This window comes from Passer montanus, unplaced genomic scaffold (assembly GCF_014805655.1).
Source record: "Passer montanus isolate IOZ18808 unplaced genomic scaffold, ASM1480565v1 scaffold8, whole genome shotgun sequence".
Taxonomy (NCBI): Eukaryota; Metazoa; Chordata; class Aves; order Passeriformes; family Passeridae; genus Passer; species Passer montanus.
In genome coordinates, this window is record NW_024373256.1 from 6,070,823 (window position 1) to 6,087,906 (window position 17,084).

The 17,084-nt window shown below is 45.9% G+C and overlaps 2 protein-coding genes across 2 annotated transcripts in view; both read right to left on the minus strand.

Annotated features, from left to right (window-relative positions):
• The window catches only part of FAM20C (FAM20C golgi associated secretory pathway kinase), a gene marked incomplete at its 5' end in the record, with an annotated part of 55,820 nt that extends 47,292 nt beyond the window's left edge, over window positions 1-8,528 (minus strand). Inside the window, 2 exons of the mRNA XM_039731859.1 lie at window positions 6,349-6,524; window positions 8,218-8,528. Coding sequence (XP_039587793.1) covers window positions 6,349-6,524; window positions 8,218-8,528 — 487 coding nt within the window. The remainder of the gene's footprint in view (window positions 1-6,348; window positions 6,525-8,217) is intronic.
• Window positions 8,529-8,767: 239 nt separating this feature from the next.
• On the minus strand, window positions 8,768-11,702 carry LOC120513235. The gene has a single exon (XM_039732431.1). It carries the CDS (start codon window positions 10,606-10,608, stop codon window positions 9,976-9,978), a length of 633 nt encoding a protein of 210 aa, XP_039588365.1. The 5' UTR covers window positions 10,609-11,702; the 3' UTR covers window positions 8,768-9,975.
• Window positions 11,703-17,084: the final 5,382 nt, after the last annotated feature.

Genomic DNA, 17,084 nt, shown 5'->3' on the forward strand with positions numbered 1-17,084 from the left:
TGGGAGCAAGCTTTGGAACTCTGAAACCAGAGGGGGACACTGCTGGGGATTGTGTCCCATTGTGCTTTAGGGCAGGGCAGGGTGGAAAACCCTGCAGGCTGGAAAACCCGTGGAGCATGGAAAACGCCTCGGTGCCAGAGCTCCACCTTGGCTTCCCCCATTCCTCAGACTCACTGCAGCTCTTCCAGTGCCACAGCTGTGCTGGCCAGGCTGGGGGTGAGGCAAGGCCACCCTCCACATCCAGGCTGGTGTTGACATTGTAATCCCTGCAGAGAGGGGAACACCTAAGCTTGGACTGTTCCTTTGAGCTCAACAAGACCCTTGCTGTACCTGCAAACTGAGCAGCTTTGGAACAGCCAGGGTGCCCAAATTTGGGGGGTGACAATGCCAGAGAAGAGCAGATCTCACTGGAGATGATCCACTCTAGGTCAAATCACTTCCTCTGTCCTAACTCAGCATCACATCTGCACACTGGCTCCCCTCTCCTTTTCTGAGCTGTGCTTCTCCCTTTCCTGCCCAGCCTCAGTGAAACATGTCACTCTGGCCACTGTGGCCTGTCATCTCCCAGGGGTTTGTCCCAAAAAAACATAATTTGCTCATCTGGAGACATCCTCGTGCCTTTATCTTCTGCCCATTCCTGAAGAATGTACAACACCCAGGAGCAGCACATCCCATTTTCCAAGGAGTGCAGGATGCTGCACCACTGCAATCTATCACATCTGTGATCAGCAGGTCCAGGGATTTTTACAAAATCCTTGCAACACAAGGGTCTGCTGATTCCAAAGGAACCACTAGTCACACTCTAAATTCACCTTTTATTTTCTTTTTAATATTTTAATATACTGTAACACCATAGGTCACAAACAGCTCTGTACAGGCTTTATAAACCTGCTAGCTCACAGCAGGTACTTCAAATCAAGTCTCACACAGCTCCTGGATGTACTGGCACACTGCTAAAGACAAATCCCAATCCCATCATTACTTTTCATCTTCAGGCAATTCAAAGCCTCTCTTTTCCCTCCAAAGTAGAAGGAAATGGAAAGCAGCATTAACCTTTCCTGTTAACCCAGTGTAAGGGCTCTAGGGTGTGATCAGAAATCTTCCTAACTTCAGGAGGCTTTGCAAAAAATTCCCTGAGATATCTTTTTGCTTGAATGTTTGGGATTAGAGTCTTGTCCAAAGATTAGTGAAATTGGTGGGATGCCTTCTGTTTTCTCTGACAGACTTTGGATCAAGCCTGCAAAAATCCCCACTCCATTTACATCCCTGAGCCTGCTGCCATGGCCACCTGCCATGCCTGACTTCCCACCTTGTCACCTCACCAGCACAAGTCCTGGATTCCCTCCCTGAGCCACAGACCCCATCCAAAAGGTGTCCCAGCTATCATCTCCCAGGCATCTTTTCAGTCTGTATGCAACACTCCCTGGCACTGACAATGCTGCCCAGAGGGATTTGTCCCAAAGGGATTTATCCCAAAGGGATTTGGAATTCCAACTGCTCTGGCTTTCCAGCTCTTCTGTTTTGCCCCATGACAGCGCTGATGCTACCAGCCTGGCTACACCATATGGTTTTCTGGTGGAGGGAGAGAGTCCCAACAGGATCGCTGAACTTTTCCTGATTCTTTTGGTCAGCATCCAACACATATTTTAAAATGTATTTAATTATGCAGAGCTAATGCTTGAGAAGTGAGATACAGTCACAGCCTGGGATGCAGTTAACATCTGAAACAGAGGATGCTCAGATCCATTTTGAATTCCTATTTATAGATCAAGCTTAAATCTAACATAAACATGTTGATTTGCTTTAACAAGTAATGCTCTGCCCCAGGCTGGAGATATGGCCTGTACAAGCTGTAAAGAACATATTTTAAAAATAAATTCAAGCCCTCATCATCTCTTAGTTTGTGCTTGTTCAGCCAATTCTGCTAACTTGTTTTTAAAGGACTTTTTGGACTTTTAGTCAAGAAAGTGAAAGATTTCAGCAGGGGAAGAGATCTGTGAAATGATTCTAAGGCTTTGCTATACATTTTAAGTCCCTTCCTTTCATCTGGAATTGTACATTAAATCAATCTGTTGAATCTTGGCTGATTCATTGTTTCCTTACACAGTAAATCAAAGATGCTACATTTCATTGTTTTTCACAAGTTCTCAAAAGCACTTCTTCCTTTCCTTTGGATGAAGTGTTCACGATTTTCTTTAGAGCCAGAATTTATGTTCAATATTTAGAGTCTTGTCATTCCCTTTTCTCTTTTCTTTCCCTGCCTTGAAGCACAGTCCACCTCAGGTAATTGCAGCTCTTATTCCCAGTGTGAGTAATCTCAAACACTTGCTTTCTAATTACTGCCTGCACAAACTGAAGGCATCACAGATTCACAAATTACCTCAGTCAGGTAGTCAGTTCTCTTTATAACCAGAGATCTTAAGGAATCAAAAAATAAGTCCCAGCTCCTCAGAGGAATTACAAAATCTATTCTGCTTACAGGGAATCTCCTCTGGACAGCAAGCCCACAGTGCCCCTCCAATGCACCAAGCCAGAGCTGGTGCTAAACTGCTGATAGTGCTGCCACAATTATGCACAGACATCTTGTAAATATGCAAGAAAATAGCTAACTATGGTTATTTATGCATGCAATAAGCAGCTATGAAAGGCAAAGGAAATGTGCAATTGCCTGTGCATGTGCTTCTGAAAGCCAGGCTTCAGTGCTCAGTGGAAAAACAATTCTCTCTAGGCTCCTATTTATGGCAAGAGGAAATTTTCAGCGAATTAAATCGAATTAAGAGCTATCCCTTTATGCTGAACAAAATGAATAGGAAATGTGTGTATATATAGATGCAGGGCACAGAAACATCCCCAGCCCAGGCCTGGGTAACCCTGTCCTTTCCCAGGCCAGCTCTAGGTGTCACTGTGGGAGCTGGATGGGATGCTCCTTCCCACCCATGGATTTGTTCCATTTAAACTTTAACATCAAGAAAATGTCACCTTGGTGCTCCCTGCTCTTGGGAATTGCTTCTGTCACCGTTTTCACTTTAAAATACCACTGCACATGGCAGAGTCGTGTGAGTGGTCCCAGCAGATGTGGGGGATCAGTCTGCTCCCCACTCTCACCCATAAATAATGCAGGGTGAGCAGAGAAATCTCAGCGTGGCCAGGAATGCTGCTTTGCTGCAGTTTGGATCTAATTACTGTAGGTATCAGGCAAATCATCTAATTCTATTAGAGCCAAAGTAAATCTGAACACTGGGAAGAAACTGGATGAAGCCATATCCCATTTCACTTAATGCTTGTAACCCTGTATATTTAATTGTTCTGCTTGCTAAAAGGAGTCTGAAGACCAGGCATTATCAAGGTTTCAATTTATTTTATACTCCTAACTTGACATCTTCCAGATGCCTTAAAAAAACCCCAACCCAGCAAAAATTGACCATAAGGAAAAAAAAAGGCTAATTAGAAGATAAGCAGGAATATGCAAAGAATGTAACAGCCCTATAAATGTCCTTTGGTCAAATATATTACTCTTTATTAATCAGCTTACATGCTTTTGAATCCCTCTGCTACTCCGCAGTAAAGCCGAAAACTGGCAGGAATTACTTTAAAACATGTATTTTTAAACATCCAAAGAATGTGCAACATAAAATAAGAGAAGTTGCATTGTGCAAAAAATAATTTACAAAAGTGTATTAGCAATATACTCTTTCTTTCTTTCTTTGCAAGTTCTTGGATCCCCACAGGGTCACAGTATGCTAACACCAAAATTCAGATCCCAGCATCTCCACATTGGCAAAAGTCCCCTTCCATTTCCATGTACTTGATTTTAGACTGGGATTTATGGGTAGGAATCATTCCCTGTCAGTTCCCATAGCGGCCAACAACAATACCAAATATACCTCATGGTTTAATTTATGGAAATTATCCTGATTCATTGCTAGAAACCATGGCTCTGTGTTTTTGTTAGAGGCATAAGAGGCCCTACCATGCTCTTAAGAGCCTTGTCCAAACATTAACAGAGACAATCCCAAAGGGACTTGCTAATAGCAACCATAAATCTTCCTCTGTGCTCCCATGGCCCTTTCCCCCCATTGATCAGAAAGCTCCATCAAAATCAGAATTAATGGGAACCCCATGATACATCTGTATGACACATTAGGTGAAATCATGGCCCCAGGGAAGTAAGTGGCAAAAACTTCCACTGACGTCACCAGGGTCAGGATCTCACTCCTATTTTTTGTGATAATTACTCTTTGCTGCTAGGCCAGCTGAAGCAGAGAGAGGTGAAGCTGCATGCCCAGAAGCACAAGTGAACACCAAGCCCAGAAGATCAAGTGAAGAGTGAGCACTGAACTACTATTTCTTGCTTGTACCTCCCTTTTTCTCCCACCATCTTCTATGTCCCTAATCCACCTCAGCCATCCCCTGCACTGCAGGAGGGACAGACTTCATGGCTCGAGCACTGCTGAGTTTGCTGCAGATGCTCTCCTCTTGCACAGACAGCGTAGCTGAGCTCTGGACTGCTGGGGAGGTGAGCAAAGATCAATACTCAGCAGCCATGTGGTACAAACTGCTGCAGCCACTGCACTTTGAGCAAACCTCAAGAGATGGCTCAGTTGGGCATCACCTCTGCCCCTCTGGGCACTGCCTGGGCACTGCTGCTCTCTGAGGGGACAGGGATGGGCACAGACTGCATCTGTCCCTGCCCAGTGGATGTGCCCAAGGAGCAATGTTCACACAGTGTTACCAAGTGCTGGCTCAATCCCCATTTGCACGTGCCACTAATATTCCAAAAATTGGTGGGTATTGAGGGGCGAGGTCAGGAAAGGTGAGGGCTGTGTCTGGGGGAAAATCACCCAGGCTGTGTCCATTCAGTGCCCTCGTCACCCTCCAGTGCAGGCCAGAGGAGCATGGGCAGTCTGCTGCTACCTGCAGTGTCACCTCTGGGGAAGGGAAAACACATGGCTTAATGGGCAAACATGACCCCCTTAGTGAATCACCCCAATGCAGACTTTTGGGGACAGAAAACCCACCACAGGTTAATAAACAAGCCCATGTTTGTTCTCTTTCCTGAGCTACAAGTCCACTGGACACTTGAATCCAACATGTGGGATGGCACCTGGGTACCACAAACTGCTTTATTCAAAGTGCTGCTCCAGCAGAGCAGTGCACTGAGCACAGCCAACACACAGAGCAGGATTCACTGTGATGAAGGTCTCCTGTGGCATCCTGCATTTTACACCTACTCCATCCCAACCAGCTAAATCAGCCACTCCTGATGACCAAGGAGCTCCTTTATTCCTGCTCAGCAGCCACTGTGATTCACACAATGGAAAATGTAAACCTTAGGGCTGCTTGAGCTATTCTTGCCCAGACCATTTCCTGCTGAAGCCAGGGGAATTTTTGCCTTGCAGGGTTAAAGACCTGCTGACCTCATCCCACGGTGCCAACACACCATCAGCACTTTCACAGAGCTCCTGCTATTTCATCCCTCTGAAAGGGACTTTGCAACTTTGTGGTCAGCACAAGTAACTCCATTTTCTGCCTGGTGGATGGAAACCACTGCCTGTGCTGCAACTCCCTACCTCTGGAAACCACGGGATGTGCACTTGTTTAGTATCCCAGGGCTTTCATCTGAGGTTGTGACATTTCTTTCCCTGTGCAGCTACGCAGCTAAATTCAAGAAGACACACGTTGCCATTAAACAACCCTGGAGAAAAGCCCCGAACGGTGTCACCTTGTTTAACCAGAGCCAAAGGCTGACATGGGCACATCCCTGTTGAGGATTTACAGGCAGAGCAAACAGAGCTGAGCCCTGCTCAGCAGGAGGCTGGCTTGCCTGGAGCTCCCTGCCATGCCTGGGGAAGCTGCAGCTCCCGCAGCCGCAGAGCCCGCGGTGCCGGATGCTCCCGCAGCCACCGCAGCAGGGCTGCAGGGCAGCCTCTCCTCCCCTGGCAAGGCAGGGCTGCCAGGCACAGCCTTTAAATAATAATCAGCCAGTAATACAAATCTAGCTCGTGCAAGATGCTGTCTGCTTTCTGCCATCCTTTTTTTTTTCTTCTTTTTTTTTTTTGTCAGCGTATTTATTTTAAATAACTGAAGAGGGCACTTTCAGCCTGATTGTGACTAAAGGATCTCTGACATGAATGGGGCTTGCCTTGCTGGCAGATTTGTCAATTATTTAGATATAGCAGAGCTGGAAATATCTCTTTATGTTTAGCAGGGAAAATGAGCAGGGAAGTCAGAAAGCAAAGTTGCAGGGATGCTGGAGAGAAGCCATGCAAAATATTAATACTCAAACAGCAGTAAGATCCTGAACAAAGAGCAAATAATGATAAAAAAATAGCATATATCCAAACATACCAACACTGGTTATCTTTTGGGAGACAAGGTCTTGTAGTAAAGCCTCAATTGCAGGATTGTGTCTGGAATACAGCTCGTACCGATTAATGCCAATGTGGAATTTTAACCAGTTTGGGTAGGAGTCTATGGAGGTTTCTCCAGTTGGCAAAAATTCTTCATGATGATCTTCATTTTGCCTACCACCAAAAAAAAAAAAAAAGAACAACAAAAACCCAAAGTTGAAGAGAAAGAAATAATGTTACAGTTTGTAGCACTCATCAAAAAACAAGGCTTCAAAATGTGACAACTTGGAAAGGCAAAGCGCTGCAGAAAGGAGAGAGGTCCCAGGTTCCTCCCTGCACCAGGAGCCTTCTCCCACCTGGGGCCAGTGTGGAGATGGATTCTCACTTCCCCTCATCCTGCCTGACTTATCACCCACAAAAGTCAGGAGCAAAACTCAGAGAGGCATCACTGAGCATTAGTAGAGGCCCTTCCATAGCAGAAACACAGAGCTCAAGTTTTACCTTGTGTTTAGGTCGCTTTATGTTGCACACAGCTTTTACAGGTCTGGCTCGAACAACAGCATCATCCTGAACCTTTATTTAACAGGGACATGGGGCAGGAAACCCATGCAGAAAAGAGTGCAGCAGAACCTGAACTGTGGTGCCCAATGCACCCCTCCCTGCTCCTTCTTAAAGAGGGAGAATGACAGAAACTGCATCACTCTGAACTGGCTGCTAAAGAAGAACTGGCTGGTCTGGCCCCTTCCTGAGCAATAGGAACCTACTACAGCAAAGAATTAATTAAAATGATCACTACCTTCTGAAATTCACTTTAGTTCTGTGAATCTTGGCTGCAGCAACTAAGGAAAATACGTACAAAAGGCAGCTGCATTGTGGATATCAGTGTTGATTTCACTCCTCGCCTACTGAACAGACTAACCCATATTTTCAATCCAGAGTTCTCTGTGTTTACAGTCATCTCCAGATGTTCAGGCATTTGTGACTTTTTTCCCCTTTCTTTTTCTTTCAGAGAACACAAAACTTTCCAGGTTATTTCCCTTCACAGTCAGTTAGGATTATTAGATGGAATGGGCCTGGACAATTCACATGCTCATAGGGCGGAAATCAGAATTATTTATCCTCTCTTTCTAAAGGTTTAGATCATGCTGGCTGCTCTGCAGCTTGACAGAGCTTTTGCACGGTACAATGCAGCTGTTTAAACATTACAATGTCAGTGTGTTTGGAAGAGGGTGCTGTTGTATTAGACAACCCTTTTGATTTTTCAGTCATTGAATATCTCAGCATTTCTTAGGAGCCAACAGGGCATACGATTCACAGAGGCAACTGCCTGCTTTGAAGGCTGGAGAGCAGCGGAGGTGCAGGGCACTGGGAATTAATTGAGGATGAAAAATGTAGCACAGATCAGATCCTGAAAGCGGAAATACCTGCCAGGATGAATGCCTTTGTGGCACTAGAGCCTGCTTTTGAGAAAAGTTAATGTATTACTGTCTGGCCTCACTGCTCTGCCCCTTCACCTCTGGGTGGGAGACTGGGAAGGTGCTGGAGAGGAAGGCTCGCTGTGAGCTCACCCTCTTCTTCACACTGTTCTTCTGGCAGCATCCTCCTCGGCTGCAGCTGGAGATGGGGCAGACCGACCCCTTGGCCTCAGCGCTCCAGCCTTGCTGTGCTCCCGTGTTTATTCTGTATTTCAGGGCATTTATTTTCCAAAGGAACACTACCGGGCGAGCCTGTACTGGGCTGCTCTTTTTCCCGGTGACCCCGAAACGCTCCGTTCACCCCTCTGCCCACTTCCACCCTAAACCCCGCGTTCCCCACCGAAAGGCAGCGACCCTGCGGACACACCACGTCCCCCCCCGGTCCCACTCACCACTCGGGCTGCTCGGCCGCCCGCGGGTTGAACCTGATGTCGCTGTTGACATTGAAGAGGAGGTCTCCGTCGGCCAGCGGGGGCAGGGCGTTGCGGTAGAGCGGGTGCTCGAAGAGCGCGGCCAGCGGGGCGGCGGCGCGGCGGCGGGCGGCGGGCAGGAGCAGCCCGGGCGGCCCTCGGGGCCCCGGCGCTCCAGGCGCGGCAGCAGGTCGATCATGATGTGCATGGTGCAGGCGACGAGGAACACCATCAGGATCAGCACCCGGAACTTGCGGACCAGGAGCATTTTCATGGCCGGGGCGGCGGATGAATTACCGGGGCAGGGGGAGGGAGGGGAGGCGGCGGACAGAGCCCGGGCGGGCGCGGGGCTGCCGGGCCCCCCCCGGGGCTCCGGCGTGCTCCTCTCGGGTCGGGAAGCGAGCGATCAAGTCAATAAAGTTACCTCCATAGGCGCCGGGAAATAAACAGGCTAAACCCGATAGGTCCTCATGTCTCAGTATCATCAAGAACTTGGGAGGGGGAGGAAAAAAAAAATAAAAGGGAAAAAAAAAAAAAAGAAAAAAAAGAAAAAGGAGCTCCGGACCGAGCTTTTAAAATCAACAGGAAAACAATGCCAGCGGCATGGTAATATAGAAAGCCATCTGTTCACGATTTCTCCCTCTTTTTATTACAGGGATCACAACAAACAGGGAAAACTGGCTCTTGGAGAGAAACCGGCATCAGATACAGGCGCTGATTAAATAAAATTAAAAAAAAAAAAACGGGGAGGAGGAGGGGGAAAATAAAAATATTAAGAAAACCTGTGCAGAAAGACGACAGAAGAAAAAAAATCATCCATAATATTTGGCTGTGCTGGAAACGCTGACTCCTTTCCCTTGGATTTGAGCAGTGATGCAGCAGAAGCGCTCCCCGCTCGCTCTCGCTTCCTCTCTTCTCTCAGACTCTTTAAGAACATTGGCTGGAAAATCATTTTCTTAGAGCGGTTCCCGTTTCTTCATCCATCGCATCCAGTGCTTGGGAGAGATTAGTAAGTTCAACTGAGATCGAGTCTGGGTGGTTGCTGTATCCGAGCTGGGCTTGTGCTTTGGCTTGGGTTGGTTTTTTTTGGCTGCAAAACTGTCTGATGGCACAACTGCAACATAAAGGTTAAATATGGCACAGAAAAAAAAAAAAAAAGGGAGAGAAGGAAGGATTAGAGGAAAGAAACTAATATAAATCAGTAGAGGTTCTTTTTAGCGAAGAGGTCTTTGATCTCTGCTGGGTCTTACAGATCTTTCTTTTAAAGAGAGAGAGAATGGAAGAGAGAAGGGGGGAGAGAAGGAAAAGGGGGGAGAGATCTTTGGCAGGTGCAGAGTGAAAACCTCTTTCAGCTACACTGAATTCTGGAGACTGGTTGGACTAGTAGCTCTGCAGCTCCAGCTTTCAGTGGGTGTGTTAAATATTATGAGCGAGCCATGATTCCTGCCTTCCTCACGTCATAGTTAGGAGATTGGCTAAATAAACGCTACAGTGATAGTAACAGGAAAACCTCAACCAAAAGAGGTTTTTTTTTCTCCCTCCTCTCCTCCCTCCTTCCCACCCCCCCTTTTCATTCTACTGCAGCTCCAACTGGGGCAAGGAGAGGGCGTCTGTTCCACAAAGGTTTGGGGAAAGAAAAAAAATAAAATATAAAGGGGAAAGACAGAGAAGCGACTGAGGAGAGAGGAATCTGCGGGAACAGCAGGACGGTGTGTCCGGGCTGGGAGCGCTTCTGCTCCGTCACCGCCCGGGCTGGCAAGTGGCGCATTGCCCCCCGCCCGGCAAGGTCAGCCCGGGCAGCCGCGGCTCCGCTCCCCCCGGAGCACCTTCCTGGCTAACCCGGCATCCCTCGGGCTGTGCACACCCGGCAGCGTGCTGCCCTCCCTCCTGCTGGTCCCGTGTCTGGTGGCTAGTGGGCTGATGGAAGTGGTGGCCATGGGGCCAGCACAGCCCGCAGAGTGCTGCTGGCAGTCGTCCGAGAGTCAGGGCACTCTGGAGGAAGGAACGAGCTGTTCCTGCTTCTTCAGGTGAGCAGGCAGGATGCGGAGAACTGGCAGAATCAGGCAGGAACTCAGATGTCTGTCTTTGGCCAGCGTTGCCCTGGATTCTGTGGTCCATAGCAGGGCTCCAACAGCTGTTGAGTTGGGCTGTAGGAGGACTGAGAAAGATGAAGTGCTTACCCCGACCCACCACCACCTTTCCACAGAACCATCTCAGTGCTGAATGTGGCAGTCCATTTTTCCCTGCATTAAACCACATCAAAGTATTTATTTTCCTCAGAAAGTCTTTCCTCACCCACCAGGCTCCATCCAGCACTGTTGGCTGGCACTTCTGCAGAGCCCCGTGCTTTGCACTCCTCTGAAGCACATCCATGCCGTGTTAAGAGTGTCACCACCATGTTTTGCAAAAGGGATATCACTGACTTTCCAGCAGGAAAAAACAGATTGATGAACCAAAAAAAAACCAAAAAAGACCAGCCTAACAGGACCATGACCCAATGGACTGCTCTGTACCTTTGTGCAGAGACAAAACTTGCTGTCCTAGAGAGACCTTGAGGTCCCAGAGTTCAGAGGTACAACTGGATCCTTCAAGAACAGGTGTAGTTAGTCGCAGAAAAACATTTTGCTACAGAGCCAGAAGCAAGGCTTTCTGTCTTTTCCTACTTTTTCCACCAAGATCAGCTTGGACAAAGGCTGTCTGGACAATTGACTACATGGCTGATGGAAGAGGGCAGCAGAAGACAGTGAGGGGTGTGTTCAGGGTACCTGGTTCTCTGTGTATCACCTAAGTTCCACTCTACTGTGGTTTTTTAAGAAGTGCTGGGGGAGCTGTTTGTAGCACTTCAAGTGAGGATAGATAAAATAACACATTATCTCCTTTAGCAAGACACAGCAGAATTTTTGGGTTGCAAATTTTAGCTGCATTTTCTTAGTGTTTGCCCTACTGAAACTAAGGCCTATGGTGTTAGATTGAGGGTGGAACTGAACAGGTCTGAGGAGAAAATTGCAAATTACTTAAATGAGTTATTTAAGTTAAAGTTGTTTGAATTTACTTTACAGTAAAAGAACATTGTGTCAAACATGTTGTAACTCCATGTGTAAGAGCTATATAATGAAAGAGAGACTGGCTTTGAAATATAATGCAAGCAACTAGTTGTAGTTAATTACATGACTTTCAAGAGGTGAAAATGACAATACCGTGAAAATGTAACTAATTCCTCTAAGCAACATGTTTTTGTTTTCATCAGTGTGACCTTTAGTGCATATTGGCTATTTAGTTAAGTATGGTTTCATCTAAATTGTGTCTGCCTGTAAACTGAATCTCCCTGTCTTCCACAAGCTCTTTATTCCTTGAGCCTTTTCAACACTTGAGTTTTATCTCAGGATGTGAGATTGATAGATGTCACTGTATTCTCTTCTGTAACTGACCTTTGTGGACAAGTTGTGCCTGGACCAAAGTGTCCCAGAGATGTGAATAAAAGAGTAAAAGAGTTGTCTTATGTCTCTGCATTTGTTTCTCAACTTCAATATCTAGGACCAAAGTGTCCCAGAGATGTGAATAAAAAAGAGTTGTCTTATGTCTTTGCATTTGTTTCTCAACTTCAATATCTGGAAATGCCTTCATCCACTGATTGGTCATCTGTGAAATGAGATGCAGTGGCCAGTTGGTGAACTCTGGCAGAGAGGTGAGCTGTAGCTTTGCTTTGGTCGATGGGAAATGCATAGTTCCTTGTTTCCTGAGCCTTTCTTCCCCTGTGCTGGAGGCTGGTGATGGTCAGCACCAGCAGTGTGTTACAGCCCCTCTGCGCCTCTCAGCTGTGCTGATTGGTGAAGCCCAGGGAATGAAGCCAGAGCTCAGGTAGCTCTTCCCAAACCCCTGTGGGCTCTTCCTGTAGCCCATCACACAAGGAGGATGCCAGCCCTGTTTTCTTATGGACCTTCCCATGAGCAGGTGCAAGAGCACAGCCCTGCTCCTGTCCTGGAGTCACTGTGCCCTCTCACCTCTGTAAATCTTCTGTTTGGGAACACAAAATTAGTGCCAATCTCACATTTGCATTCTGTGGGGCTGGCAGAGAGCCTGTTGTTCTGGCCAGGGGGATGGGAATGGAAGGACCTGCTGGGTCAGGAGGGCTGAGGTGGCTGTGGTCAGGAAACCACGGATTGTTGGTGTGTGAAACCACTGGGAGAAGTCAGGAGTGGGCTGCAGGTCCGGATAGCCTGGAAATTGGGCGGCAGGCAGACTCAGGAACCAGGTCTAAGGTATTCCAAGGCTGGTGCAGCTTCCCAGGACGTTGCTGGCCCTGGGAAAGTGTGAGCTTGTTGCAGGAGAGTTTGTGCTTGTTTTGGGATCTGGGGGTTCAGTGATCCACCCCTGCTAGGGAAGGGTTCCCTTTTTCTGTTGCAAGGGAAGAAATGGGGATTTGTGTCCAACCAGCTGGATTTCAGCCCTACATCCCATGTACTGTGAAGCCCTGGCCCCTTCCCTTCCAGTGCAAGTGCAATGTTTTCATGAAAGTTACCTCCTCTGGCTTCAAATATTTGCCTTCAAGACTTGATAAAATTTTTGGTAACTGCTGATTCTTGTTCAAACAGGCTTTTAAGTACCAAACTTGTGTGCATAGGGTCTTGGTAATCATGCCTGATTTGGGCAGCTGTTAGTTAGTAGAAGATAGTTCTTTATCATTTAATTTTCCAAGTTAACTTGGTCTTAGTAAGGAATATTTAAATATTTCTCCTTCACTAAACTCTACACCTTCATATGGAATTCCAGTATGTGGCAAAGAGCTTTCTATTTCTGCTGTGCTGTGTGTTGGACCAGCATTACCCCTGTAATTGCTGGCATTATGTAAACATGAAAATAATAAGTTCCTAATGGAATATTATGACATCAATAAGTCATTGCATACAGCTCATTTCAATAATATAAATGAAATCAAGTCATTCACATCAACTCTTTATTTTATTTTTGGTCATTGAATTAAAATCTTTCCTCTCTTATTGAAGTACTTGAATGTTATTGGGAATTTCACATTGAATTGCTACAATCACAAGCCAGGATTGCTTTGGAGCTAACAGGCTTTTTAATTTGGTATTACAAATAGGCATTCAGCACTTCTTTGCTTGTTCTACCTTTGCTTTTATTTAATAATACAATCAAGAATTCAGGAGGGGTTACTGTTCTATGTCCTCGCATTTCTTCATTGTTTTGTGCATGAATTAATACCTTATCTGCTGCTGAAATCTGGGTAGATGTTTATTTTGCCCATTTTTGTCTGCCTGCCTGGCTGAGCAGTGACAATGGTCAGTGTACGTGATAGTGTATTCAGGTAAATAAATGAAGCATGGTTTTGGGTGAGTAAACATACCCAGCTATTATTTTCTGCTATAACGGTTTACAGCCTTCTGATGTAAAGCCTGAATGCAGCAGGGCAAGCTGTAAGTCAGGCCTGATTGCACATTTTGAATCAGTGTAATATTTTTATTGTTACTTCTAATGGCAAAATGGATTTTCCTTCCTGAGAGCCTCTGTCTGTGATGCTGGAAGTCCTGAGGGCACCACATGCCTTGCCTGGCCCCTGTGGCTTTGCTGCCCAGGGTGCTCTTCCTGCTCTCCCTCTCCTTCCTCCCTCTGAAGATTCATGTGCTGACCTAATTTATTGATGCTTTGCCTTATAAACACAGATTACACTGGCACTCTGATGGGTACTGCATATTAACCTCCCACACTGCCAAAATCACTTTTATTGCTGAGGAATCCACTTGGTACTGAACAGGAGGTGATTCCATAAGCTTGATTTCACTGTCAGCTTTTCCTGTGTATGAAGAATCAGCAACACATATTTCAAGTGATGTGCTGATATTTTTTTAATAATGCATACTAATGTTCTTTTGGCTGCCTTCTGGCCCAGGGTTTTTTAGGTATTTGGTATTTTTTTTTAAATGAATGTTGACCAAATCTCCGCTCCCAAATCATAGAGGCCGTGTGGTCACTTGCTCCTTCCCATGGTGGCTTTGCTAAGGTTGCCTGAAGGGACACTGAGCTGCAAGCTGGAGCTCAATAGAGCTGAAAGGAGGGACTGGTCCTGACAGGTCGTCAGGGCAAAGGGGGGCTCTGTGTGGAAATGCATCACCAGCCTCACCTGATTTCAGAGAGCCAAAGCTTCCAGCTCCAGCCTTTTGCTTTTGAGTGTTCCCATTCTGTAATTTGGAATACAATATTCTGGATGATCTAAACCCCCAGGGATTTCTTGATCAACCTGCTGAAAGCACTGAGCTGCTTATTATATCGAGGCAGTGGAACAGGAGGTTTTTTTCCCTGCCTGTTTGTTACTCCTCAGCTGTTGCTGCTGCAGATCAAGGGCTGGCTCCTCAGCTGGTATCAACTGGCCCTGGTTTCAATGAAATGCCATCTAATTATATCAGCTGAGGATCTGGGCCACAATGCTTAATTCTTCCACTGTTTGGAACAAAGAGCGTCCTGGCCATGCAAGAACAAAATTCTTGTTGTTGCTGGAGTGATGGGGTTGGGCCTGTGGAGGGATCACATTTGCTGCAGGCATTCAAGTGGAGTAGTGATCCTGCATATAGCTACATTACAGAAGGGCTGAGAAATTACCTTCCTAAGTGGTAGGATGTTATAAAGAAAATTAGTTGTTAGGAGGTTGTGTTCTTATCTAAAAATTATCCCTGAGACCAAGTCAAAACAAATTATCTTGATGTGCATGACATAAGAGCATGCACTGCTTGAGTTATCATAATTTCATTTTCTTATAGTAATTAATTCCTCTAAAATAATTGTGATCAAATAGCCTCTGTTCCTTGTGGACTTTCTGAGTTAGTACATTGATCTTTGTAAAGCATAGGAAACATGGCTTGCTAAATTACACGTAAAATAATTTTGCAGTTTCACTGAAATTGAGGAAGCTATCTGATTTATGCCAGAAAAAAAATGCATCCTGATGCTAAAACAAGCTACACATGCACACAGAAAACTTCTGCCTACTGCAGTGTGCAGTCACACATGGACCCATTTGAGTGTATGCAGAACTATGAACAGCTTAATTGTATATTGAAGAATCTCTTCTGGGAATTCTTTTTTTTTTTTTTTTTTTTACTCTAATTTTGTTTTGTATGGATGTTTTGACACCTCAACTTGAGCTTTTTTCCTCTTGGATGGCTAATTTTTTTTTTTTTTTTTTTTAGTCTAATTTTGTTTTGTAGGGATGTTTTGACACCTCAACTTGAGTTTTTTCCTCTTGGATGGCTAATTTTTCAATCAGATCATAAAAAAAAAAATACACCTGAGAAACTGAGAGCAAACCACAAGACATTTTAAGCATGTGACAGCCTGAAATAGAAATTAAAATACTAATAGAAACCCTCGTGGGAAAATCTTACAACTAGGTAGTGTATCCTAACAGGCTGTGAATTACTGTGCCCCTGGGAGACACCAGGATTCTCCCCAACTTGGATGCTCCTTGCCAATGTGATTCTGAGAAGTTGCTTCAGTTCTGTCTCCTTCTCTGATGGGAAGGATACCCTAGAGCATTTTGAGATCTATTAATAAAAGCCACCACAGGAGGGAAATGGTGGTGTTTTAGGTCTTGCTTCTTTGGGGAATAATTCATACTCCTGACTTTAACCCCATGAGAAATTCGGAATCCTAAAAATATCCTTTATAGGGAGGTCTGAAACCCTGGGACTTGGGGTGAGTCCTTGGGTCATGAAACCCCTTAAACTTGGCAGTGTCCTTATTTCTTGGCTTGGTGGGAGCTTCCTTTCTGATGAATCTCTCCTTGCCCCCTTCTGCCAGGGCACTGCTGTAACCCTGCTGAGGCAGCTGCTCCAGTGCCAGGTGTGCAGCTCCTGCTGCACAGCCCTGAGCTCAGAATTAACCCATTCTAGCCCGAATTAGGGTGGGGCCAGGGCTGGCTCAGCCTTGATGGAGATGTGGGGAGTCTGTTGTTATCTTGCCAAGGGAGGTGGCTGTGTCTTGGGGTCTCTCTCCCTCCCTTCCCATCAGCAGGATGGGTTTTCCTGGAACTGTTTCACTGTCAGTGATTTCTGCTCTTCTAGTGTTAACCTGTTTTTGTTTCCCTAAGGGCTTTTTTTTAATTCTGTCTCACTTTCTGGGTTGTTCTTTTTGATATGTTGCAATAGTAAATTTTAGCAATTAGATCTGGCTATTTTTCATTTGCTGTTCAAGTTTGGAGGTGTGTAGCCCTTGTGGTAAAGCAGCTATGCTGTTATGGGGTAGGGATGATCCATGAGTTTGGGAATATGTCAGGGTGCTGGGGGTAAGTTTGTTTTCTGTATCCATTTCTTCCTGTCAGGCCTTGGGTTTCTCCAAGGCATGGGTCCAAAACCAGAGACAATTGAGACAATTTAGGTGCCTGAGCTGGAGGCATAATTGCCATAGACTCCCTTGTAAATCACACCTAATTGCCTTTGGGTTTGTCATTTACTTGAGAGACCAACATGGTTTTCCACATATAGGTTGGAGTAATAAGATTTGATTTATCTCCTCTGTCTCTTCAGAGAGGGGTGCTTTGGGGCAGGGTGTCTTCTGTGTTCTGAGTTTGTACAGAGCCTACACCAAGTGAGCTGTGTCCTCAGGTGAAATCCAGGCTGGAAGGAGGGTGGGGATAATATCCATACACAGCACCTGTAATCCACTGGGAAAAGGAGTTGCTCACTTACCTTCACTGCTGGAAGATAAAACTCCAGGCAGTTGCCAGGAAATCTGTCAAGGTTATGGCTCTCAGGTGGGCTGGAAACACGAATGTCAGACATGCAAAGTGAAAGTGGCTTCCAGTGCAGGCTTTGTCCTTGTTGGGTTCTTTGAAGATT